The 27,504-nt window shown below is 38.9% G+C and overlaps 1 protein-coding gene across 1 annotated transcript in view; it reads left to right on the top strand.

Annotated features, from left to right (window-relative positions):
* The first annotated feature begins 357 nt into the window (after positions 1-357).
* LOC124143112 (serine/threonine-protein kinase 17B-like) overlaps positions 358-27,504 on the top strand; it is a 70,140-nt gene continuing 42,993 nt past the window's right edge. The window contains exon 1 of the mRNA XM_048387967.1: positions 358-853. Within this exon, the coding sequence (XP_048243924.1) occupies positions 750-853 (104 nt within the window). The 5' untranslated portion in view covers positions 358-749. The remainder of the gene's footprint in view (positions 854-27,504) is intronic.

The raw sequence follows: 27,504 nt of genomic DNA on the forward strand, positions 1-27,504 counted from the left end.
TTCTGTTGAAGAAGATAGTATTTGTAACTCTTGTGTTGTAGATAAATGACATCCTATTGTTGTATCTTCCGCCTTTGTTTTGCTCTAATTTTGTGTCCTTTTATTCTGACATGTATCTTTCAGTGTGTAATATAAATAATTCTAAATTAAAATGACATAACTGTCTTAGTCATGTGTGATTAGCATCAACTTGTCACAGCTGAATCCGTTTCCGCATTAATGTCAGTTTTCGCGTGCACATTGTCATTCGTTTCACATGCTCATCCGTCTTTTTAACGACATGTCGACTGGTTTCTGCTGTGTAGTTACTCGCCGCTTTGAAATCACTGCAGACAGTAACCCAGTACACGCGCCTCGTTTTCAATACCGGAAGACTGGCTATTACACCAGTGACCGGAGTGCGAAGGCCTAGCGGGTGAATCGCAAAGGCTTTCTTACTAATAAATGAAATTTACACTGAAAACAAGAAGATCAAGAAGTTTGGAGTAAACCGGAAAGAAACAGAAACCATACCGGTCAGATCGGGATATACATTTACAGTATTGAAAAGTTTAGCGAGGACAGGTGCTTGTTGCACCTCTGACTGTCCGATTGTGTATTACCGATCGTTCACCGAGTGTATTCCTTTGTGAATTTGCATTGATTACACACATAATCGCTGGGTACGGGGCAATATACATGTTCAGGATTGGATTATCAGAGCTGATGTGGTGCAATGTAATTCACTTGTGAGGGAGTAGAAACGGAACATGCTAAGTATGAACGGGCTGAAAGTGTCCAACTATGTACCGAACAGTACGATCAAGACGGAGCCCCTGACAAGCAAATACACCATTCAAGGCAGCATTGGCCGGTATGTTTATTGTCAATCTATGCGATCTTTTATGATAATTATTGTCATTTGCCTTTCAGGAAACAACTAATTTATATTATTAAGTTAATGCCTTTGGAACTAATGATCATTTTGATTTGATTTTCGTTGATAGTCATGTGAGAGGTTACATTTACTGTACAAATGTACTGTCCGCTTATCTTGAACTTATTTGCTGATTCACTGACACTTGCTTATGTCATTGTGGTCATGCTGGCGTTAATTGCTGCGTGTGTGATGACAGCTGTGCTAATCAATCAACGCTAATTAGACTACATAGTGAGGTGAGGTATCTTGCTGATTAGTTTATGGCATTTGGTGGGAATATTTATTTTACCTGAATGAAACGGTTAATGAGACTATATTTGTTTCATATCAAGACATATATTCTACAAGATATCTGATAACAAAGTTGATATTCTTCACATTTTGTGTGAACTATTTTCATCTTGAATTGGTCAATTGCAAGTTGAGACATTTATATTCCAAACATTGTATGTATTCAGTGTAAATGTTATACATTACATATTAACTACGGACGTTTAGCTGTAACAGTTTAAGTAAGGACTCATAAAATATTATTTTTTTAATATAAGGGTTATGACAACAACCCCTTGGCTATCCATCCAAATTAAAAGAAATCCTCATTCTGTATGAACATTCAGTGTTATTAGTTGAATTCAAGCCGTAAATTACTTTCATAACTTTACAAATACATCACCAAACCCTATTACCATTGATTACTCACTGACATGGCCTAAATTCATGTTGATTGTTAAGGTGAATTATGATTATCTGCTTGACCTTTTAAACCATTTGATTACCAGTATGTGTGCCATGATTTAACCGGGGCAGACTAATGTCTGACCGGGATGACACTATGTTCAGTATTTACCTCCCTGTCTGTCAGATAGTTCACCAGGAGACAGCAGGGTACAATGAAAAATGATGTTGAACTTTAGGCTGTCACACGCACCAGTATGAAGCAGTGAGTGTTGCCTACTGTTGATCCTGGTCAAGTGAACTTCCTGCCTCCCCACCTCCAAGATCCACTGGACCATATGACCCATATCATTATGATTAGTCTGAGTAATGGGAACAATAAACATGATAAAATTGTTTGTAGACATTACTGGGGACGTTCAGGGATAGAAATTTATATTTTCACTTGTCTGCAACAGATGACATGCTAGTGTTGCAATCTACTTAATGGGAAAAATGTGGCAGTCCACAATAACATGTCGCTAGTCCTTCCTTCCTGAATGTCTCAGACTAACAGACTTATGTTAATTTTGAATCCTGCTAGGTAGGAACTATCATTGCAGTCATCAGTCCGCATGATGTGTTTATGGGAAAGACGCCTTGTTTATGGGAAAGACGCCTATGAATATCTATCGATAATCAGTGTTAACATGTTAATCCTGGAGTGCTTTAGAACTGATGCTATCTTATTTGGCCCTCCTAAATCATAAATTTGTAATATTATGATAAGGACTTTCTTTCTTTACATCAAGTATTGGATACTTCATCTTCAATTTTAGGACTAAGTGACATGTGTTAGGCTCTAAAGCTGTAATCAAGGCTTTTAAGTAATAAAACAGTTGGTTTGAAATTAGTACATAAGTTATAAACATGATACAATGACGTCAAACAAGTTACAGCCTCAATCCTAAGACTCTCTTCACAGTTGATATCTGAACATATATGTTATCCCAATAACATTGGAGATTAATTAGGAAAGTCATTGTTCACTTCTTCACGAGATATGATGAATTATATGTCCCATTGGTATGTAAAGAAAGAAAGAAGTATGTTAAACCCCATTTTGACTCACCTTATGGTTTAGTGTTCAAAGTATTACATTGACATAGTTTACATGATGCAAAAAAGTTTGTTATCACCTGAACAGTGATTTATCTGTAAGCTTCAAATTGTTTCTATATCCTAAAATGATAGTCACTATTAATAAAGTGCATTGTATAATGCTGAATAAGTTCAACTGCACCAAATGTATGTTCAGTGAACTCATTGTCCTGTAGGGCTGGGAGGGGTATCTAGGGTCGGGTGGGTCCTGAGTAGGACCCGGGCACCCACAGAACTACCCGGACCCGTGGTTAGTCACGTGACATATTGTTTAATGACAAAAACTCACTATTGCTCAGTGGTTACACTACAAGTCGCTAATGTTTCCATTTCTTTATGATGATGCACACATTCCTTTTGACTTGTATGTGTTTGAGTAAAGATAAAGCTTCAGTTAACTTCAGTGTATGCATGATTCGATCGTTTCATAAGAGACCATGTGTCTATTATATGGTCTCTTGTTTCATACATGTATCTAAACAGTTTTTGCCAGGGCTACAGTTAAACTATTCCCAGTTAGACATTGTGTTCCCAACTCTTGAGACCTACAGTGGGTACCCGGGTAGGGTTGGGTAATAGGGGGTTGGGTACCCGGGTAGGAAATTTGGACTCGTCCCAGCCCTACTGTCCTGGTATAAATTTATTATGTAGACACAATAAAAAAAATATGGTTACTTGGTACTTTTAATGCAGACTGGAAAAAGATATTGTAAAAGCTATTTGACCATGAGGTTTAATGTTTTGAATTTGATGGCAGTTATCCTGCAGGCGAATTTTTAAACCTGTTCTGCAGTTAAGATGTATAGAGTGCGTCTTTGATGGCAGTTTTACAAAGATTGCTCCATGTTTGCTTGCAGTGTATTATGCCACTGAATGGGCCATGTGTTCCAGTTGGCTGGGAATGAATGGTGGCCCTATGTGATTATAGGATGGAGACTGACAGAGAGAATGAATTGCTTGTACTTATCGGTATATACCCCCTGTTTGACTGGGAGATGTCAACCGTCAAGATGTTTGAACAAGGAAGCATAGGTAATGCTATGAACCCTGAGAGATTGCCTTAAAAAATATATGTCACAAAAATAGTTTAAATAGGACATTCTGAATAAATTTGAACTCAATGACGCTTTGACTTTGGTACATTAAACCTTGATGAATGGTGTGGGGCTTCAAACAATGTATCAGTGTTTGAACTTGGCACTAGTCCTGTAGTCCTTGCCAAACTGCCCAATAGTAATGTATCATAAGGACTAGTGGAAATTTGACATTTAAGGGTTTTGCTATATGTTATCATTATTCAGACTAGTGGACTAAAACTGTTAGTTTCTATCGCTGTGTAAGTGAAAAGTGTTGTAGTTCTTGGTGCCTTCTTAGTTGCAAGTCCTTGAACAAACACATGTCTTTCATTTGAATAATAACTGATTGAAAAGTTTATCAAAGTGTTTGGTAGATCTTTGTGTTTTGTCAATTGCTTTCTTTTGTTCAGATTGCTAAAACCTTATAGGATAAGTTTTGTCACACTATTGTGGTAGTTCTTAATGCTTTGTCAGTTGGGGTTTCTTGAACATATACTAGTCTGCCATAAATTAAATGATGAGAACCTTTGCTGTTTTAGACAGTGATTTCCTAAATAAACTAGTTAAAGGTTTCACTGGTACGTCTCGAAGGTCAATTTGTCAATCGGTATTTCTAAAAATACTTTTTGTATTGATCATAATGGGTTACATGACAAAGATTCTTTACAATATCATTTGTGACGAAATGTCTTATAACAGGTTTCATTAACACTGCCATGTGTCTACTCATACTGAAACAAGTCAAATTCTGAAAGGACTAACTGCTTTTCTGAAAAAGTTCAGGTCATTTCACATATGGACTGAGTTAACACTAAGTCTGAAATGAGCCATCGTCTGGTTGTATTTTATCATTGTTTTACCCTATTGTTGTGTTTGAATAGGGGGATCCTTAACGTTAAGTATTTAATGTGGTCAGTTTCTACATCTTGACGTTTTCACATCAGGACTATGTCAAGGAAACCTACTTAGACCTTCATGCTTAGTTTTGAACATTGCTGTTGCATTGTTTGAGAACCAAAGGATGAAATGTCAAGTTTATTTGGAACAATTAAGCTTCATCATTACTTGATTTTCATCTAGGCGCCTCATAATCATGATCAATAATTTTTTATGGTCCCAAACGTTAATTTTGAAAATTAAGTGTTGGATGGCTGCTCGTTTATTTGTACTTTATGTTATGGGAGGTACTCCTCTGCGTGTAGACAAGGCTGATGTATTTGCAACATGATTCACTATATCATTATCTCATTTCTGAATTATTACTATTTTCTTCTGAGCTGGTTTTAATACAGGGGTGGATTTAGCTTTCTGTCAAGACAAAGGAACCACCCAGTACAATGATACTTTAATTATACTTGTAGCGATCACCAGCATCAACTCCACAAAACTATCACATCTAGCCATTCAACAGGGTATGCTCAAAAAGTCATCTCGGCTCCGGGTATGTCAGAAAGTTGTCTCGGAAACACAAAAGTGGACTACCATCTATCTGCTGAATCTTCAACACAATAGAGTCTTAAGACTTCAATAAACCAACACACTCCCATTGACCCACTACAGTGAAATAGGAGTGAACTCAACTCAAACCATGGGGCAATTTTACACATCGCTTCATCTCCGGAATGTCTGTGTCAAGTAGCCAGCCGACCACAGCACAAAGGACCAGCTTTGTTGGCTGCTGGGGTGGCAGTTTTGTGTCATTGTCATCATAGAATAGCTTATGAATAAACCTGAAAATATTCCTTTCGTCATTGCTGATTCTGTATGAACTTTAACTGGTTTGCCATTACGTTATATTTATGTCTCTTGTCATCGGATATCAGTGTGTTAATGTTTTTCATTCATAGTGGGGTTTTGTGCGTTGGTAATAAGCTATTGTGAGTTTAGCTGTGCATGAGGTATAATGTCTGTATAAGTTGTGGAATTTTAGTTTAAGTTTTAGGCATTGTCATTTAAAATGCATGTCATGCAATTGGCTGAGGAATGTGCCGTGTGTTGACATTACAGATTATGCTGGATGGTATAAGTTCAGAGGATGACAACATCAAAGATACTGTTTGATGACTGCTTGTTTGAATTCAAAAGAAATAGTCTACGAAAGATGTTGAGTGAATACCTGATTATTAAAAATGAAATTTGGTATATTTTTCAAATATTTTCTTTCAAGGAAAGAAGTGGAGAATTTTGATCCAATAATTTCTTTCTTTTCCCAACTCTTCTCCATTCTAATTTCATTTCAGTGACTTTCGAAAAATATCTCTCTACATTTATGGTTGATTAATTGTCAGCTATTTATCAGTTTGAACTTTATACTAAGACAACAGATTTAGACACTGCTTCTAGTCAACTAGTCCCTATACTTGTTGAAAATCTGGAAGGACTGTTGTTTTCTATCAGAATCTACTTTGCTTACATAACCCACTTGTCTGAATGTGGACTAGGTGGGTTTATTGCAAGATATCTTCTACTGCAAGACATCAGATAATGCAAACAGCCTTTATTTTGGACACTTTATTTTCATCCCTTAAAGAATCTCCTTCGAATTATATTCCTCCAGGCCTTAAGAATTAGATGTATCTGTTCCTATAATGCAGTGACTGCCATAGACTAATGCTTTGTCTCTGAAAATATTTAATATTGATCTATAGAAATAAATAACTTCTTTTAAATTGAAAAGGAGCACCAGTGAGATTGGAGATTCTGAACCTGAGGGAAATCTAGACTTGCTTCATTTAGGGTTTCTGCGTTACTGTAAGGGCTGGGCGGAAGGGAAAGTAATATGGTTAAGGGACTATGAGACAGACTATGACTGCCAAAAGGACTACACTTTGACCTGAGACTAGTGTCTCAGAACTTCAAGTAGTTTTTCTAATAACTTATTCAACATGTTCAATACATTTTATTTGTTTGCCTTCTCATGTATTTAAAAGAAAACATATATTGTTTGATGTAACTGTTTCATATGACTGTGTACAATTTGTTATGCTTTTGAGTCATTTCATTGGTTTAAACTACGAGTTGTCTTTAATGCAAGAAATACAAACACTAATGTTGGTTGTATAACAACTAAATATACTACTCAATACTTTGTAAGGATCAAAATAGTCATCAAAGTCCTTAGAACATGTTGAGTAGTATATATCAGCTCAAAATACCATTACCATGTGATCAGAAAAAGAAAAATGGACATGAAGTATTGGAACCTTGGAAGACTGTCAATAGTGTCATAAAACAATATTGGTTGAAGAAATTGGTTGTTTTATTAATACCACACGCTGGAATTAGAGGTCCCTGTTTTATTCTCACCATCTCGGATTGTCTTCCTCAAACATACTTTGTATTGTTTTACATATGTGAAAATACTGTCTTCACAAAAGACAACTCAGATGTGAATAATCCTCCTTTTGAACTGAAGAGCTGCAGTGTAAGTGTCTTCCTGTTTGAGAATACATGGTTATGTGTGGGTCACCTGAGTGATGTGGATCCTATCGAAGCAGATCCTTGTTTGATCAATAGGACTAAGTTGAATCCTTCTGACCTTCATGTGTCTGTCGCCACAAGGTGCCCTGTGGGGTCCTAATTGCCGGAATTCCTGCTGAGATAATCCCTCTAAGGAGCTGGCAATCTTTTAGCTGAAGTGGGGGTTGTCTCATAACAGTTACTTGGCCGTGGGTCAGTTGTGTTCTGTGAAGAGAAACAAATAACAGTGCGACAATGCAGTGTAGAGTAGGAGAATAATACTACAGTGTTTGTTCTTTGGTCATAGGAGCGTAACGACTGTAACGATGTTGTATGTGCTCTTTGGACATAGGAGGGTGACAAATGTATCTACACCATATGTGTTCTTTAGACATGGAAGCACAATTAATGCAGTGATGCAGTATTTGTTGCGTGGAGTAGGAATGAAATAAGTCTAACGACACCGTATTTGTTTTCCATACATAGGAGCATAACAAATGTAACGATGCAGTAATTGTTTTGTGGATGGGGGAGCATAACGAATGTAACGATGCAGCATTTGTTCTGTACTAGATATAGTCCAAAGCAAAGAGCACAGTATTTGTTGCAGGAGCTTAACAAGACTGTATTGTTCTGAAGACTCAAGAAATGCATTATTTGTTCTGTAGACAGTAAATGTAAAATGAGTGATGGAAAGTTATTGTACATTATAAGAAGAAAATTCGAAAATTCAACTTAACACATTTCAATTCAGCAAGCAATGAACATTGTAATGAACAACTGTCTAAGCAATGAACTGTACATCGTAATGTACAACTGGCCAAGCAATGAACTGTACATCGTAATGAACACCCGTGTAAGCAGTGAAATGTACATCTAATGAACACCTGTAGACAAAGAGCAGTTAGAGCACACTGATCTTACAGTTTATCCGCCTGAGCTATATTAGTGAGACTGGTCATATGTTTGTTCATACCTTGTTTGACGCGTTATTCAGCGCTACTCTAGCTGTTATGGCAGTCTGTATATAATGAAGTCTGGATCAGACAGTCCAGTGATTGACATCATGAGCATCGATCTGCTCAACTGGGAACCAACCAAGCTAACACCACCTGCACTCTCCCCTTCTTCCACTCCCACTCCCCCCTCCCCCCACCACCCCTCCTTGATCCTGTTAGTTGTTTCTTATAACAAGTATGGGTTATGGGTTGCTAAAGACTAACCCAGATCTTCTGGGGGGTGAGAAGCACGGACTACTGCTAGTGCTGCTGCTACTACTACTACTACTACTACTACTACTACTACTACTACTACTACTACTTGGGACCTTCGCTGCCCTAATCTCTTGGTAACATTGCTATGTTGTAATTGTTCTATTGACAGTTTGAGTATAACACTTCAGTTATGATCATGAAATTGTCATTAATCGGTCTGTGTCTACCCTGTGTTCACCTGGTTAACAACTTGACATATGAAATGGCAGCTAATCAGCTCTAGTGACTGTTGTCCTGGAGGATGTTGGAAATTGTTTGAATTCCTCAGGAGATAATCCCTGTGAAGGACTTGATTGTCAGCTGAAGTAGGAAGGTAGTCACCAAGATGTGACAGACAGTCATATACTGAGCCCAGGATAACCAACACACGGCCATATTTGAAAATATGTCTCTCTTGGGGATGTCATTGATTGGAAAGTTTAGTATCAATATATCAACTCAAAAGCATAGATTATTTTAGGAGCGTGTGTGTCATACTGATTTTACGAAATGAGTGTCACAATTCTTGTATTTCCTGAGCGAAAGTGAGGGTAATACATGAATTCTTACCCGAGTTTAGTAAAATCAGTATGACACATGTGTGTGTGTGTAATAATTTCATTATTACCCGTTGTTTCATAATCCTTTTGAGCTCCCCTGTAGAAAAAAGCACTGATCATCACCGCTGTCTTAAAAAAGACAATTTGTCGAATGACGTCAGTGATTTTCAGCTATGACGTCATTTCTAGTGTGGCGCCATTACCACTTTATGTCAATAAGATTCGAATTACGCTGACAATACAGTCCGAAACTGTACACTGTTGCACGAGAAGTGATATTTGCGCTAGTGCACATACAAATTTTATGAACAGGGTTATGACTAATCCTATGGGTAATAAATAGATATATTGCTCAATAGTTATTTATTTGTTAGTCTGTATGTGTATGGATAACAAAGTCCAATGTACACCTGCAATTATGCGACTGTTTGCTTTAATATAAACTAGGCCGAGCCATTAAATGGTTAAAATTGAATGTTCGGCTTTCTTTTTGTCCATCTTAACCATGGTTGTCTCAACAAATGTAAATGTTTGTGGTAGTGAATTATCAATTTAGTATGAATATTAATACATTTGTATTGGTACATAAATATTGGGATATCTTATTACATCCCGAGTCTCACTTCATTCTTCCAATCGTGAACCATGGGCCTAAATAAATTAGATCCGTGAGTGGATTATGTCTTGAAGCTCTGGCGAATGAGTGAGTGGGTTTACGCGTCACTTTTAGTGGATGGTAAGTGAGGTGATGGGTTACTTGTATTGGTAAGTTGGATGGGTGAGTAAAATGATGTCAAGTAATAGGATGGGTGGTGAAATGGATGGGTGTTTAGGTGAGGTGAAATTGGCTTAATGTCGAGTCCAAGATTATTGCACTTACAAAGCAACAAGCATGCACGTGTGTGTGTGCACTGTGTGGTTGTTTGTACTAGTCTGGACTAATCCCGATTTTATTGTGCTAGCCCACTGAGATACCATGCCGCAATTTAACATGAATACCCCACTCAGTCACAGTATACTGACTCCAGTCCTTATGTCCAAGCCAGGCAGGGTAATAAGTATCATCCTTTAACCTCTTTTGGTATAACGCGGCAGGGGATCGAACCCCCAACCTTTCGCTCTCTGGGTGGATGCTCTACCACTATACCACTGAGGCGGTCTGGACGGGTGTTTAGTTTAGTTTGGGGTGTGAGTGAGCATTGCTGAGGTCAGTATCCCTTGGATGGTAAATGCTTTGAGGATTGGTTTGCTGTTATGGGAAAAGTGTGTCATTATCAAATAGCCCGAGGCCTGGCTCTATTAACTTCCTGTGAATCTAGCAAGAAGACATGCATTATTCAACAACCTCCTCATGATGTGATACTGGAAAACTTGCGTAGGTTCGCAGACATGAAGATCCACAATGACATGCATCAACCTGTCGAGTGTGGAAGCCTGTTGGGACCATTTGCATTTTTTTCTTGATATTTCAAGATAATAAAAAATGTGATCTACCTATCTAGTTAGTAGGGGGCACGGATGGCCCAGTCGTCTAAGGCGCTGCGATTCGCTGTGCAGAGTTGCGTCCCTGAAACCTATGATTGTGGGTTTGAATCCTGGTTCGCCCCTATTATGCTTTGAGGTTTGTCAGCACCATACCCATGCTCGTGGGTTTCACTGAAGTGGTAAACATGTAAGACCTGCATCACTTCGGGCTTTCCTCCCACATCAAGCTGACACGCTGCGATAACTGGAATACTGTTAAAAGCGCCATTAAACCCAACTCACTCACTAGTTAGTACAAATACATTAAGTAAATGATACAGTGAAAACTAATCAGGAATGGCAATCATTGTCTTTGTCATTACTCTCATGTTAAAAAATCAAAGATTTACTATCATTTAGCCTCCCCTGATATTACGGGTTATAATTGGTCGTCAGCAACCCATGCGTGTCGTTAGGGGTGACTAACAGAATCAGATGGTCAGGCTCGCTGACTTGGTTGATGCATGTCATCATATCCCAATTGTGTAGATCAATGCTCATTATGTCAATCACTGGATTGCGTGGTCCAGACTAGATTATTTGCAGACCGCCGTAATGGAGCTGGAATATTGCTGAATATAACAAGCAAACAAAGCTATCATTTCGCCTTCTTTTGTGCTGAGGTTACAATGTGTGAAGCCCATTTTGGTGTCCCCTGCCGGGATATTGCTGGAATATTGCTAAAAGCGGCATAAAACCATACTCACTTACCACATAGGAGCTGAACACTTGTAATTAAGACTCTAAATGACATGAGACTCTGTTACCATTGACATTAAACTTTCGTGAGTAAGTCATGGTACAATAGCTAGATTTGGGGAGAAAACAACAAATAAATTAGATTCCACTTATATTTATAAGTCTCTGACTAGTGCCTGCCTATATCTGCATGGCTGATAGACGTGATTGTCTGAACTCTCCCTGGTGACGGCTTTGAAGGATGGTCATAAACAACGATAGGTATGACAGATAATCATCAAGGTGTGTGCCATGATAGGATTCATGTGTCTTGACACAGACAGGGTCTCCAGTTTACCTGTAGGCTGTAGATTCAATTAACTCATTGATCACACTGATTGGGTATTGTTTATTGTTGTTCAGGTGTTGCCCTAGCTCCGGGAGAAATGTAAATGTCACAACACATGTGATATATGTGTGTGATGTTGTAGGGAAGGAAAGGAGGACATTTGCAAATGCATCAAGATTACAGTCACTTCATACTTCGTATTATCTGTTACTATATCCTTGGGGGCAGTCGGGTAGCCCAGTGGTTAAAGTGTTCGCTCATCACGCCGAAGACCCGGGTTCGATTCCATGACATGGGTACAGTTTGTGAAGCCCGCCGTGATATTGCTGGAATATTGTTAAAAGCGGCGTAAAATCTCACTCACTCACTCACTACTATATTCTTGTGTTAAGATTGAATATAGACTTGCACAAGTCTCTAAGGCAATAAATATCATATCATATTTCCTAGGTTATATAAATAATAAGAATAAGTTGTCCCAAAAGAGACAGGTGCCCTTACTGTCTGTCCGCTTTATCTAGACTTGCCCTTTATGAGGATAGAATTACTAACCCCCATGGACTTATCATTCAGTACAGCCTTGGAGCAAGGCTTAGTAGTGTGTATTGTTCTTCACACTATGAATTGTTTGATTGGTTCTGATTTGATTATTACAGGCCACTGCTGTGTTAAACAACAAACACATAAATAGCTTGACCTGTAAGATAATGATCCCTCTGAAATTCCTGTTTTAAAATCATACAAGGATCCTTGTCTTTGGTAACCATGGTAACAACAGTGTTGTGTGGAACCAACCCAGTGTTAATATTTTGGTTGGTCATCGGGTCTTAAGTTGTCCTGCTGTGGTATTTTTATCTCAGGACCACCTATAACAAAAACCCAGCGACATTCAATCTTAATTTCAAACACTGAGAGGGATACGACACGCACACCTTTACTTTAATGCTTAATTTCAAACACTGAAATGTGTGTTTATGGCAGTACATTATGTTATGAAAAACATTTGGCACTTTTAAAAAGTATATTATTTGTCAGTCCAGAATTGTTGTCTAATTCGTGAATGTAGTCCTGAGTTTAGGGGTTAGAATGTCAGCTGCTGAAGCAGTGGAATAACACTCTTATGACTAAGCTGCAACGCGTGAGTCGGAATCCGAGAGAAATGTTGAAGGTGAAATGTCAGCGTCACAGCCTGCCTGATACCCTGGGTTTGACTCTGCACAAACTAATTAGGGGCACAAGTCAGGTTTGTACATACAGTTTGTGTTTGACTGACCTGGCTCTGAATGTTGGATTACTTCAGAGTTGTTACTCCCAGGGAAAGTAGAGTAAGGTCAGATGTCTGTAGATAACTCCTAACAGATCGCTACAGTAAAGGTTTAGCTAGGGGTAACACAAGGTTGTCCTTTCACACCTGACTTGTTATGCTTTGGAAGGTAGATTAAGGTCGGATATCTGTAGATGACTTCTTAACGTTTTGGTACAGAAGCGGTTTATCTAGATCTAGGGGTCAGGCAAGGTATTCCCTTTACACCTGACTTATTATTGTTAGGAAAGTAAATTAAGGTCAAATATTGGAAGATAATTCCTTATAGTGGTACAGGCAAGGTTGTCCCTTTTCAACTGACTTGTTATGCCTAGAGGTCAGTGTTGTTGCACTGAACCTTGGACAAGTATTAATGTCTGTTTTAGTATAGGTTTTAGTATATATGGCCAGTGGGTGTTTATGGTTAAGTTTTGTAACATTACATGTGTCAACAGATCTCAGTAAGTCATAGTCATACAGAAAAGAGTTCTGTTTTTAATCAAAGGGAATATAGTAATAATCAACCGTCAAAGTACATTTACATAATTGTGCTTTAAAATTTACATTTAAAGCATGTTGAAGATTCCATCCCTTCTGACTATGCTATTTACCATGGTGCCCATTTTAACCCTGTATAGGTGTTGCAATAAGTGCTGACATGTCACACTGAGATATTATCTCGGTGTAAGTTGGCTAACCAATTATTACAGGATTGATGTAAGGGATAGAATTTGGCTATACCAAGTCAGTTTATCTAAAAGGTATATTCAGAGATATTCAGCCCCAAGTATGTAGCAATTAACACTAGAAATTCCCAATTTGAATTTAAAATTAGCTATTTTCTCATAATTTATGAAATAAGAACATTAAAAAAATCCCATTTTGAAAAAAAATCACAATTTTGTTCCCAATTTGCCTGCCAAGGGCACTAAGTTTGGAATCCTGGATAAATGCTTGTGTGACCTTATAGGACTGTGATTTTGTATAATACCAAAGTAGTTCTTTCTCTCACTAAGGCCTCCTGAAAGCTGAAGCAGTATAGACTGTGAAGGTTTAGCTCCTTGAAACCAGACCGAGCAGACTGTTTACCTTCAACACAGCCCTTAGTTGATCCTGCAGTGTTCTGCTTCACTGCTAATGGACTCTGGAGATTTGGACTAATCGCCCAACTCCAATGTTATCGAGGAATACCTTGAAATTAAGGATAATTGCAGTCATGTGTTGCAGCTGGTTTATGCTTCAGTGACGGTAATTAATATGAATTCAAGATAATGTTTTGAAGTTTTTCAGACTTGCACCCAGTAATTTTCTCTTATTGTTGTCGAACATCAGCTTTTGTCTGTGAAGTTGCATCATAGCAATAGGCATTGATCCTAGTAGGTAATTTGCCCTTCTCAACCTTCACCCTAGATCGGGACAGGACAGTCGGGAGCCAGTGGGGCTGCCTCACTAATGCTTCATTAGGATGCGATTGCCCAGGTTGAAAAGGACATGTGAATATTGATGTGGTCTGAGGGTCACAGTGACCCTACAAATTGATGAACAACTGAGTTCAAGGCTGTTTTGTCAGCAGTGCATTTAACATTAGCAGTGTTGTGCTTCATTGCAGGAAGTTGGGAGTGAATATGAGTCCAGGTCTTGAGGCACTATGGTGGAGAAGATGTATTTAAGAAAATTATAATACCATTAATGATGAGGTGGTCGATGCATGACAGCTCTTGTTGCTGATATGACCTCCATTATAACATGTTGATGTTAGGAAATCAAACTGAACTGTCATTTGTCATTTCAAAAAGTGATGGGGACAGTGGGAATCTTGTTAATCCTTCATACGTGTCACTAATTAGATGATGAGGCACCTTAAGGGAGTCATAGTTCCTGAAAATATTTAAATATTTGCTCTGAAATTTCTTCGATATTTAGTATGTTCAGATATGTAGGTAATAGCAGACATGTCATGCTTTTATTGAACCAAATTTATACCACTATGTATATACACCCATGTGTGATCCAATATTCAGTATATGAGTGTGTCCTCAAACATTGATTGTTGATATAATTGTGGCATATAGCTCCTATACCCTTTCATGTGTAAGTCCCTATGCTCAGGTCCTGCTGAGGCCAGCTACCATATTTCCTCTATCATGTATTGGGGGGCACAGGTGGCTCAGTCGTCTAAGGCGCCATGATTCGCTGTGCAGAGTTGCGTCCCTTGGGCACGCCAGAAACCTGTAATTGTGGATTCGAATCCCTGTTCGCCCCGATTATGTTTCTAGGTTTGTCAGCACCATACCCGTGCTCGTGGGTTTCACCGAAGTGGTAAATTTCTGAGACCTGCAACTCTTCAGGCTTTCCTCCCACATTAAGTTGACACGCTGTAATATAACTGGAATACTGTTAAACCCAACTCACTCGCTCACTCTATTAGATGAAGTATGGTACTTCAGCTTAAGGTGTCTATCATGGACTACTCATATCTCCAAATCCTTCTTGACAAGCATTCACTTGGGGTAATATTTATTGAGTATTTTAGACAAACATCTCCAGTCATCTTGGTGGACTTAATCAACCCATCTCTCGGCAGGGGGTGTTTGTCCTTTCTCTCCGGGCTGACTGACTCAACCTGACTGTAGGCCTTTCATTCTCTGTAGTTGAAGGTGATAATAATCTGTTAGTAAACCTTAGTATGCTGTGTAGATATGTTTGTGTTGAGTGTCGGCTGATTTGGGACAATTCTTGTGTTGGTTCACATTTGTTCACTGTGGCTAGAACGATAGGATATTTGCTGTGACTTACGAACTTGATGAATACTTTTGAAGGTAGATACTGCCCCAGTGCTTTGTGTTTAGTCCTGGACCATGCCTGTGGAATATATGCTACTTAAAAGAACTTTTAGAACACCCAACTTCTGCTGTGCCATGACCGATTATCTGTAGTAATTTGAAAGAATCAGGTTTCCTTTACTTCTTTTGAGTAGTATATGTATTGTATGAAAACTTATAAAAACCAGTCTAGAGTATAAATACGCAAGTCTTGCCATCTATTCCACATGAAGTCAGCATCAGATAAAAATGCTTTCTGGAGGAGAGAGATGTATTTTGTACTAAATGACTTCACAGAGTACTTGTTAATCTAATTGTGCAGTTTTGTGGTTTGTGAATGAAAAAGTTGGAAGGAAAGCGACTCTGATGTGGCACTTTATTACCAAGTATCTGTAGGTTTTCAGCAACCCATGCTTGCCGTAAAAGGCGACCGTTTGTCATAAGAGGTGACTAACGGGATCGGGTGGTTGCTGACTTGGTTGATGCATGTCATCGATCCCAATTGCGTGGATCGATGCTCATGATGTCAATCACTGGGTTTTCTGGTCCAGACTAGATTACTTACAGACCGACATATAGCTGGAATATTACTGAATATTACTAAACAACCAACCAACCAACCAACCAACCCAAGTATCTGTATGCTTGCTTATTTGAGTCCTAATCTGGGAGTTTCGGTAATGACAATTGGAGTCCCAGGTGGTCGCTTTACTTCATCAACAAACAAAATGAGAGATATTTGTGAAGCCTTACGCTAACAATAATGAGATTTTCCTTGTTATGGACAAAAGATCAAAAGATCAAACAGGACAGTTGTACTGCTTAGTAGATACTTAATTTTGTTAATCCGACATACTCGTTAATCCGACATAATCATATGCAACCAACCATGTCGGATTAACACGAGTTGACGGTACAGTGATTGTCATATTACAGTGACAACCTTCAGAGATAAGCGATACAAGAGTTTTTAAAGTCAGTACATTTGTGAGTCATTGACAAATACATCATATTTAATGACATTCCTAAATAAATACCATTTATTGTATTTGCATGACTGGAGGAGTGGTAAATTGCCAACATCAAGTGATATGTATTTTTACCTTACTGGACCAACTTGAAGATCAATGTTGGCATTTGGTGCTGAAATTGTTCACATACCGTATTCCACGGAATATTATTTTGGTGGAAAAAAACAGAGTTAAAAGATAAATTTCGTGGTTTATGCTGACAGACTGAAATCTTTATATGCGACTGATACATTTTTCCAGGATTTAATTGCCCATAATTAAGAATGCATATAACACACGAGTGCGTATTATATGCGAATAAATAAGTCTTGTGTACATTGATCAATCGGAAGGGGTGCTAAATGGGATTGTTCAATAGCAAATATATTAGCAAATATCGCAGTACGGCGCTTATTAGAGCAGGGCGGTTATTACGTCGAATACGGTACTGTATTCATAACTGATACTGGATTTATTGCACATTGTTGTGGCAAGTCAGCTGTGTTTTTATGAGTTCCTATCTTTAAACCCCAAAGCAGTATCTTTGTTTCACCATGGGGTCTTGGTGATTCACCGTTATCGAAAAAAAGTCCGCCCTCTATTGTTTTCACTGGAATCAGCTACTCCACTAATGTTGAAATAATTCTGAAAGTCTAAGTTTTGGGAGGGGAAATAACTTAATCAAATCTTTTCAGACAAATTTGAGTATTTTTGTTACATTAGAATGGCACTGTCATATGTGTAACAATGTGAATGTAACAATGTGTGTGACTAACATTGTTAGTGAATGTAACAATATGTGTGAATGTAACAATTTGTGTGACTAACATTGTAAGTGAATGTAACAATTCGTGTGAATGTAACAATGTGTGTGAATGAAACAATGTGTGTGACTTACATTGTTAGTGAATGTAACAATGTGTGTGACTGCAACAATTTGTGTGAATGTAATAATATATGTTAATTTTACTAACTGTGTGTGAAATAAAACTTTTGTAGACACACATCCTTTTCTGATGACCTGGTAATCTTACTTTAATACCTCTCATACCTTCAGATTGATGTGGCTATATGAGTGAAATGGGTGGCCTGGTGAAAAGATCGGCCAGGTTTCAGACCTATCAGCAGGGGACCCATTAAGTTCACTTTTTCACAGGTCAATGCCCGGGACCGTCTGCCAGACTACAGAATTGCCGATTCCATGCATGGCATTATGCTTAGTTAAATAACATCTTTTTTGAGACATGTTATCCAGCCTTCAAATTTCATGTTAGTCTGCTTTACTGAGTCTACTAATTTATGCGGAGGACAAGTAAAAATGCAATGATGGTAGTCCTCATTTGAGTAGTATTTGAGGGTCATATTTCTGAACTAGTATTCAATGTTTCAATGTTAAAACAAACTGGATCTGAATATAACTGACAGAAAATTTAAACATAGATATTTTTGCCTCGTTCAAGCAGGTTTAGCTACATTTCTCACTAAGAATACTAGTGAAATACTGTTACCACTTAGTTCCCTGGACTAGTCTTGAAAAAAAAAAAAATTTCCTAGGCTGGAGATCAAGAACTTAATAGGTCAAGTTAGGTGTGTTGCGCACAGATTGTCAGTCCTGGAGATATGAGATGGTGAGTGAGTGAGTGAGTATGGTTTTATACCGCTTTTAGCAATATTCCAGCATTATCATGGCGAGTGACACCAGAAATGGGCTTCACACATTGTACCAGTGTCGGGAATTGAACCCGGACCTTCGGCTTGACGAGAGAATGCTTTAACCACGAGGCTTCCCGACCCCCGGACATTTGGACTAGTGGCCATGTCTATCCCTTTCAGAACAGGCTACAAATAATTGTCTCCACCGCCCCTTTAGAGGTCACTGTGGTATTAGTGGCAGATAACAATTCAGGGTCGTCTGTCTTTTCCTGCTTCCTGACTTCTTGGTAGTACCGTATATCGCTGTGTATAAGGCGAGTTTTTCGTACCTAAAATAAGGGGGCTAAGAAGGGGGGTCGTCTTATACACGGAGTCGAAGATCTAACATTTTTTTCCCACTGGCGATGTCAACCGGCGTCCGATAGCCAGCCCAGCATTTGACAATATAACTTCGCATTTCGTCCTCAATAACTGTTCCAATAACTATTTCCATACATAAACATGATTTGTATCTCTTTCCCTTGAATAAAGTTTAATAATTTCTGCAAATAAAGTTGAAATGACCCTCGCCTCGATGCAGATTGACACGGTAAAACAATCAACATCCGCGAGTGGTCGAGCCGGAAGTACCGGTAAGCATTTGCATATTGCACATGTGACCTAACATGTGATAACCGGTGAAGCTGAAATCAATTCCCGCTGTTTTTACAGTTGTATTAACAACTGTTGGAGACGGTGTGTACAAGTGATTGTGGAATAAACACGCTGAATGTGAAGCAAACATAAGTCTAGTTAGTTACAACATAGTTAATTGGCGATTAAATTACTCACCATTGTCTCTTATATGTTATTACTTCATAAATGAATTTTATTTTACGGGCCCCAATTTGGTGTCGTACCGTGTAAACACAAAATGGCGACGTGTGCTGGAGTTACACACACGACCTATCGTTGTAGAAAAAAAACAACGCAAGATAAACATATTTTTATTGCATATATAAGGTTTGTGTGCGCACTTGTAATATGTGCGAAATACGCATCAGTCGGAAAGCGCACGTTAAATCTCCAAAGTAACTAACTAACTTCTGATGTCCGTGTGCGAAATACGCTACAGTCGGAAAGCGCACGTTAATCTTCTATATCAGTCAGACTTGTGATATGTTTCATTCCCGGTCGCCTTATACACGGAGTATAGGATTTTGGGTTGATTTTTAAGGCGTGTACAGGGGGGTCGTCTTATACGTGGGGTCGCCTTATACACAGCGATATACGGTAATCAAGAAGGTCTTGTTCAGTCCTGAGTGGTCATATCTTGTGTCACTAACAGAGGGAGGATAATAAGGATACTATCTCTCCATGTACGACTAATCTTGTTTTATTCCCGTATGTAAACAAGGATATAGTTTTATTTGTATTATATGTATCAGATGACAGGTTTTTGAAAAACATGAAACTTCTTAAAACCTTGAATATTACCTTGTTTACAGTAAGCTCAATAAATGATTGATTTTCTAACAACTGGTTGCAAACAGTGTTCGAAAAAAGCGACTGCCCGAAGGCCCGTGGCAAGTAGATTATGTGTCGCGTCTGTAGTTTTAAATTTGTATGGATTCTTATGGCTTGCAGTAATTTATTTATTTATTTATTTGTCACAATAAGCTGCAGTTCTTTTAAAACAAGGACCTTAAGAGTTTAGTCAAGGCCTGCAGCCTTTAAAGTATATGGTCCTGATGGCAGTCTTGAAGTTTTTTTAATTTCAAACACTGGCTGCACGTGTATAGAAATCTTGTGGGACTACGTCAGTATGGTGATTGCATGTTCGCTCTTCTCCAGTGTAAACCATGCTTCAGGTGCATCTACACATTTTGAAACCAAATTACAAAAAAATAATCTCTATGTACAAAAATACCCAACCTATTCTGAAAATGAAAGAAACATGTTTTATTTTAGCTTTGAGGTATTGTTTACTGACTGCCAGCGATGGTAGCCCATTGGCGTAAGGCTCTGCAAGTTATTCATGTGGAGTTGCATCCCTTTCCTATGCCAGGATCTGCTGATATTGTGGTTGGAACCCGTGGTCTTAAAGATGATCTTTTGTTAATGGTATGTCACCACCATGCCATGGGTCTACACAATCTGCAACACTTTTGGCTTTCCTCCCCGTTACGCTGACATTCTGGGATTCAATAAGGCAGAAACTCTACTCAATCACGACTCATGAACATCTGAGGCCAAATTCACAATTTGATCCAATTATCAAATCTTAAATGATTTTGTTTTGTGATAAAGGTATCCATGTGTGACTGAGTGTATTCAGGCCACCCCACCTGGAGTCTTGTGGTAGACTGGGTAGGTACAGGCAGACACAGGTGAGGAGGGGTGGGCCAGGGATACCTTCTCTGACCTTAGTATGAACTCACTCATCTCAATTGGACTTAGTCTGAGTTGGTCTGTCTATTCCATGTATCCTCCTCCAAATGGGATCTTTTACTGAACAACTAGCTTTTCAAACACCTTACTGTTATATTTGTATCTGTTGTAAACTGTCCAAATGATTAGACCCTGCTGTATTTTGCGGCTCACCAAAACTAAAAATTCTGCTGTCAAGTTTTGTTAATTCTGCTACTAAATTTGATACTTCTGCACACAATTCTGCAAACTTTAAGCTTAGTTTTCATGAATGTTATTGTCTAATGGACCTGTTTGACTTGTGGTAGGAATTTTAATAATAAACTTTAGTGAACAGTTTATTGAAGTGAATTGGCAATCACTAATGTAAGCATACAGACATGCACTATTTGGTAAGCAATAATACAACAGTGTTAGAAATTGGCACTAGTCCTGTAGTCCTTTGCCAAACTGCCCAATAGTTAAGGTATCATAAGGACTAGTAGAAATTTGCCATTTTTACAGGTGTTTTGCTACATGTTATGACGGGGGCACGGGTGGCCCAGTCGTCTAAGGCGCCGCGATTCGCTGTGCAGAGTTGCGTCTCTTGGGCACGCCAGAAACCTATGATTGTGGGTTCGAATCCCGGTTCGCCCCAATTATGTTTCTAGGTTTGTCAGCACCATACCCGTGCTCGTGGGTTTCACCGAAGTGGTAAACGTCTGAGGCCTGCATCACTTCGGGCTTTCCTCCCACATTAAGCTGACACACCGTGATATAACTGGAATAATGTTAAAAGCGGCGTTAAACCCAACTCACTCACTCACATGTTATGACATTATAAGGACTAGTGGAGTAAGACTGTTAGTTTCTACCACAGTACAACGGCTGCATTTGGTGTCCTTTTCATCATCATAAGGTATTCCAAGACTGTCAACTTTTGACCCATCTAAGCAATTGCTTGTTACTTGTTCACGCTGCAATAAAGCAATACCATCAACTGATTGCGAACTCCTATAACCCAAGACAAGAGGACACGAGATCAAGCAATTGACAGTTGCAGATTGACTTGAGCAATATATTAGCATGGCAAGGAGAGTCTTGGGGGCATCCAAGTCGCTGGGGGGCATGTCAAAAGTTCACTTCCTATTTTCCCTTGTTGAGGATGTTATGCATGACAATTGTTTCCTGGAGGGTCTGGCATTGAAGGTCATCAAACGTATTGACGGTGAATCAAAAGAGGTAATTGTGGTTGGGGTTGGGTTACACCTGGAAGTTGTTGGAGAATGCATAGAATGTCTTTGTTGGATGTTAGTTTGATACGGTTGAATTCAAATAGAAGAATGTGATCCCTTTGATCTTGGTACAACGTGTTGAATATAATTAGAAGGCACAATTTGTGTCCCATCAAAATTACATTGATTTTGGGCCAGTGGCTCCGACTGGGGATCCATCAATATCCCACCGAACATCACTCCTTCAAGTAATGTTTAATTCTGAAGTTTCAGTCCATATCTTCAGATGCAGCACTGCAATAGTAATGATCTGGAATGATTTCAAGCCCAAATAGTGATAACACATTAAGATACAGTAAAACATATGGATACTCCCAAAATCCCCCGAGCACATAAGAGGCAACCAGATGGATCAGATGGTCAGCTTCGGTGACTTGGTTGATAATGTATCATCTAGGGCTGGGATGAGTCCAAATTTACTACCCCCCCTATTACCCAACCCTACCCGGGTACCCACTGTAGGTCTCAGATGTCTCAAAATGTCCGATTGGGAACATTTTTAGCATAGCCCTGGCAAAACATATTTAGATACATGTATTAAACAATCTTGTCTTTCAAACACTGAAGTTGAATAAGTTATATCTTTATTCAACTATATGAAAAATCAGAAGGAATGGCTGCACAGTCAGAAAGAAATGCGAACATTAGTGACTTGTAGTGTAACCATAGAGTTCTAGATAATTTTTGTCATTAAACAATATATCACTAACCTCGGGTCCGGGTAGTCCTGTGGATACCCGGGTCCTACAAAGTACTCACCCGACCCGAGCCCTAGTGTCATCATACCCTGGCGGCAAGGATCGTTGTTTTCTAATATCAATTGATCAATTGATTGGACCAGTTTGTTTGAGATAGGATTATTTTTTCAGTCAGCGCTGCAAGGCTACGCCATCTGTTTCTTTGAAAGGAAGGGCCAAACAAGTGTTTTTTAGCCAAACACATTATGTTTTCAGAACATTCAGCATATCCAGTGAACAATTTATTTTAAAATTTTTGCAGAACATGAGGCCATTTTGGGGCTTTTTTCACAACTTAACAAGAACAGATTATTTGGGTAAAAAATTCAAAAACCCGTCCCATCATATGATTGGTCTGTGCCAAAAACTTTTGAGTTTACTAGCCTGAACTTGGCTCTTAGCATCATTTTCAGTAGATTTTAGTGTTACTATATGGACTGTTATTTGCTGAGATTACTGGACCGAACAGAATTTTACGATACTCAGGCTGTGGATGAGTGGCTAATGTCAGAGACTGTCTTTCTATATTGTTGATATAGTCCCCAACACAATACCAGTCTAGTTTGTTGATTTGAATGGATGATAAAGCACTATTATGACTATGAGAGTCCAATACTGTCTTTGATCTGTGATATGTGGACACTGTTGTCAACCTGACTGTGTCTCTCCTGGGAGATTTACTGCCTCAGACATAGGTACATGCGACTCAATGGAATCCTCATGTACTTGGGGGCTGTAGACTTGTTTCACTGGCGCTCGAATTGTCCGTTTATGAATGTTGGAAGATCAATAGACTCCTGGAACCTTTGATGCCTGTTTTGGGGAACATCATTCAGTTTGGCTCTGATGGTGACTGTTTACAAGCTAATAGATAGTTGTAGTCTTTTGAAATATTTATATATTTAATGGAATAAGATTTGCATTAATTTTGTCAATTTCTTTCTCTCAGAAATGCCTATGGCAGAAGACTTTAATGAACACGAAAAGTTAGGTGATGTGTTCACTGCAAAAAATAATATTCCCAATAAGGCCCAAAAAAGAATAGTCTTGGTTCTCAGGCACCACCTGCATCATCTTTAAGTTCACTGCACGTTTCGGTTTTATTTCCATTTAAAAAAACAACAATAAAATCCTTAAATATTCCATGTCCAATGGCAGTCAAATACTGTATTCAAGTATTTTACTCATCAAGGAATACATTTATGTAGCGAGGCCCTTTTTCCAGGTTGATTGTATTTGGTTACACAACTGTTTATTTGCTTATATATACTAGTTTGAACAACTAAGAAAAAACCCACCAAAAACACCGCCCGCACTATATTTTCAAAAGCAATTGCCTGGGAACCAATTAATTTATTTTTCTAAGCCTAATATTCCTGATCCTTAACCTTTTTTGTTATATATAAAGTGATAATGATATACTGATACTATTTGATATTTATCATGCTGATGTGTTCTCATACACCATTATGTTATGTCAGTAGAATTCTTTTTGGGAAAGACCTGGGGAAAACAAAGCTGTGTGTTTCAGAAATCAATTTTTTATGTCAAAATGTTGGTCAGTACCAGCAGACAATCAGATGGTACTGAACATCATAATTTTTAGGTGCAGTTCTCTGTGATGAATTTAATTTCTTGGGGTTCATTTGGGCTGGGACTAATATACCAACTGTGCGATCTGATACGTATCCCGATACCTTGCTCACGATACGACACGTATCATGATACGTGCATGTGCACTTATCTGTGGTGCGTAAGCCACCTTTTTCATAGACAGAATTGCCATATACAGTGTTAGAAATTGGCACTAGTCCTATAGTCCTTGCCAAACTGCCCAATAGTTAAGGTATCATAAGGACTAGTAGCAATTTGCCCTTTGTAATGGTTTTGCTATATGTTATCATTATAAGGACTAGTGGTCTAAAACTGTTAGTTTCTAACGCTGCATATACCTGGCACACTAATGATTAACAGTTGGAGGGGCGTACGCTCGTCACGACAAAGACCCTGGGTTCAATTCCTGACATGGGTAGAATGTGTGAAGCCCATTACTGGTGTCTCTCTCCACCCATACTCACTCACTCAACCACGCAATTTACAGTTGGCAGTGTCAGGTCTGGCACAATGGATGAAAATATTTACGTTTTAACTACTCATTTTCACTAGTAATTAGTGTTTAGTGTAAACACTTATTCAAGAAAACATTTAAAGTAAGAATGGATACCTTTTACTTAGTGTGCGACTGTGATCGATTCTTGTATTGAGAAGTAAAAAATCGCGATCCACCGATGCATCAGTGTATCGTCCCATCACTAGGGTTCATTGAAATGTGTGTGTCCTGTATTAAATGTATAAAGCACAGACGTGTCGCAATGACTAAAAAATGCATGTCAGTCTGCATATAGTATGAAACTGAAACTCGAAGTTGGTCTCAAATAAAAATGCAATTGTGAGGAGTGAGTTAGTGAAGGTTTGTTTCATATCCCAGGCAGCCATAGTTAACTATGTCATGATGGCCTGTAAAGACTTGAGTCAGGCCAGAGAAACCAGAGACTGAAGACATGAGCAACAATCTAGTCAATAGGGTACAACACACAATCAGCCAAGAATGAGGAAGACTGATACCATATTCGAAGGATGACTAATCAGTTGGGCTAGTGCTGAAAAAGTGACGTCAAACCCATCTTCCCGAGGCAAGAGAGTTAACTGACTATAAAAGTCCAGTTTCCACACTTGCCGAACTAGGTTGGTATTATGGAGTTACATTTTGGCTGGACTAATAAGTCTATGCATAGTCTAATCAAAATCGTGAAACGTAATCGAAACTGTCATGCAGATTTCGGTTGATCGCAGAATTTGCAAAGCATGTGCACCGCCAACTCGTTGTCAACAGATATTTTCCAAGTTTTTCATGTTTTTGATCAAGGTGCTCACATGATTTGATGCACTTCGCGATGTAAGACCCGTTTTATCACAATATAGATCTTGATTATCGAACAGATTGTCCTCACTGAGCGCCGCCATTTTGTTTGTAACAAATGCAAGTGATACGGTAGGTGGAATCTAATTGGTCCATAGGTGAAGTTTAGAAGGGCCATAACTCGTAATAACCACTGGTGGCGCTAAGATCAAGCCCAGGAATTCCAGCCTAGTTCGGCAAGGGTAGAAACTGGACTTATAAAGTCAGTTAACTCACTTGCCTCGGGAAGATGCTTCAAACCCGGCAAGGTGTCCTGTTTTTATGAGTCGTAAATCTTGAGTGAAGTTTGGACCACAGCTGTTAAAATGAGAGTGCTCCGGTTCCATCAGAGTTTTAATGAAAGTCCTCCGAGAACTCTCCACCTTTCAGTCAGCAAGCACCTGTCCAGACAGACAGTCAGCACTCATGGCCTATCAAACACTCACTTTTGTCAGGCCCAATCTTCAGTGGGTCCAATCTACAGCTATCGGACCAGTTGTTCCACAGTTAGGCAGCTACAGATAGGCAGCTACAGATAGGCAATCACTTCTCCCATATCTTTAGGAATGTGGTGTCTGTATCATTATCTGTTTCCAGTTATATCATCAAGTATTTATCAGCTAGTCTTACACTGTGGCAGTTAAGGGGACCTCTTCTATCACATTTATCCTCTCATTAAGGTGTAAATGTATCATGACATCCTAAGGACTGCAAGACCTGAAGTAGTGCTGTTTTAATTCTGTTACTGTTGAATTCAGTGCGTTTGGTGGAGGTGGTCAAGTTTCTTAGGAAACTCGAAGATCTTTGTGTGCTACTTTATGCAAAGTTACTTCCCTTGGCTGCCAGGATCTCCTTGTGTTGGGTTCAAGATTTGCCCAGGTTATTGTTCTTTGCAGTGATTTGAGGTGTAAAAGTGTTCTAAGGCACTAAAACATGCTAGTTATGATGAGCAGCGTTAAACCAGACTCACTCACTCACTTAGATTGTCAACACAATGATGCTTTTGTGTGTGTGTGTGTGTGTGTGTGTGTGTGTGTGTGCGTGTCTGTGAGAGAGAGAGAAAGAGAACCAAATTATCGCCTTAAATGTTATATTTATCCAGAGTAATTGCAATTTTAGATAGCGTGAAGTAGTTGCTCCATTTCCAATTTAGCCATACTCACGAATCAGTAGAGTTGTTTTGGGTAAAGGTATTTCATGCATTCTGCCAGTTAAACCACTTCTGACATTGCAGCCAATTGATGATAGATATTGACCTTGACATTCAGATGTTTGGCCAGACCTTCAGCTGTGTGTCTGAGGCCATTCATTGTCTGTGAAACCAGTGATTAATTTGTCTAGTTGATGTATGGGGGATTAATGAAGGTGCCATAGGAATGTTGCCCGGAGATTAACATCGGAGGTCCGCGAAGCCGGGATTGAAATTACATTGTTGATAGTATGTTGTGATAGTGACAAATAATCACTTCTGACCATGCATAGGTGACATGGTAATATTGATGTATGTATGTTGTACTGTCAGTCTTTGTGGAAAAGTCTTATATGGCTGTAAAGGTAAGATGTTAGGGCTTTCTCGGTTTAATTGATCTCTGTAAGACAGGATTTGAATACATCTATAGGTGACACATATGTACAGGTACACTGACAATACAGATACGTCATTAATCAAGTAACTATCTCATCAAGGAATTTGAAAAATAACTC

This window comes from Haliotis rufescens, unplaced genomic scaffold, assembly GCF_023055435.1.
Source record: "Haliotis rufescens isolate VD_foot unplaced genomic scaffold, xgHalRufe1.0.p SCAF_10, whole genome shotgun sequence".
NCBI lineage: Eukaryota > Metazoa > Mollusca > Gastropoda > Lepetellida > Haliotidae > Haliotis > Haliotis rufescens.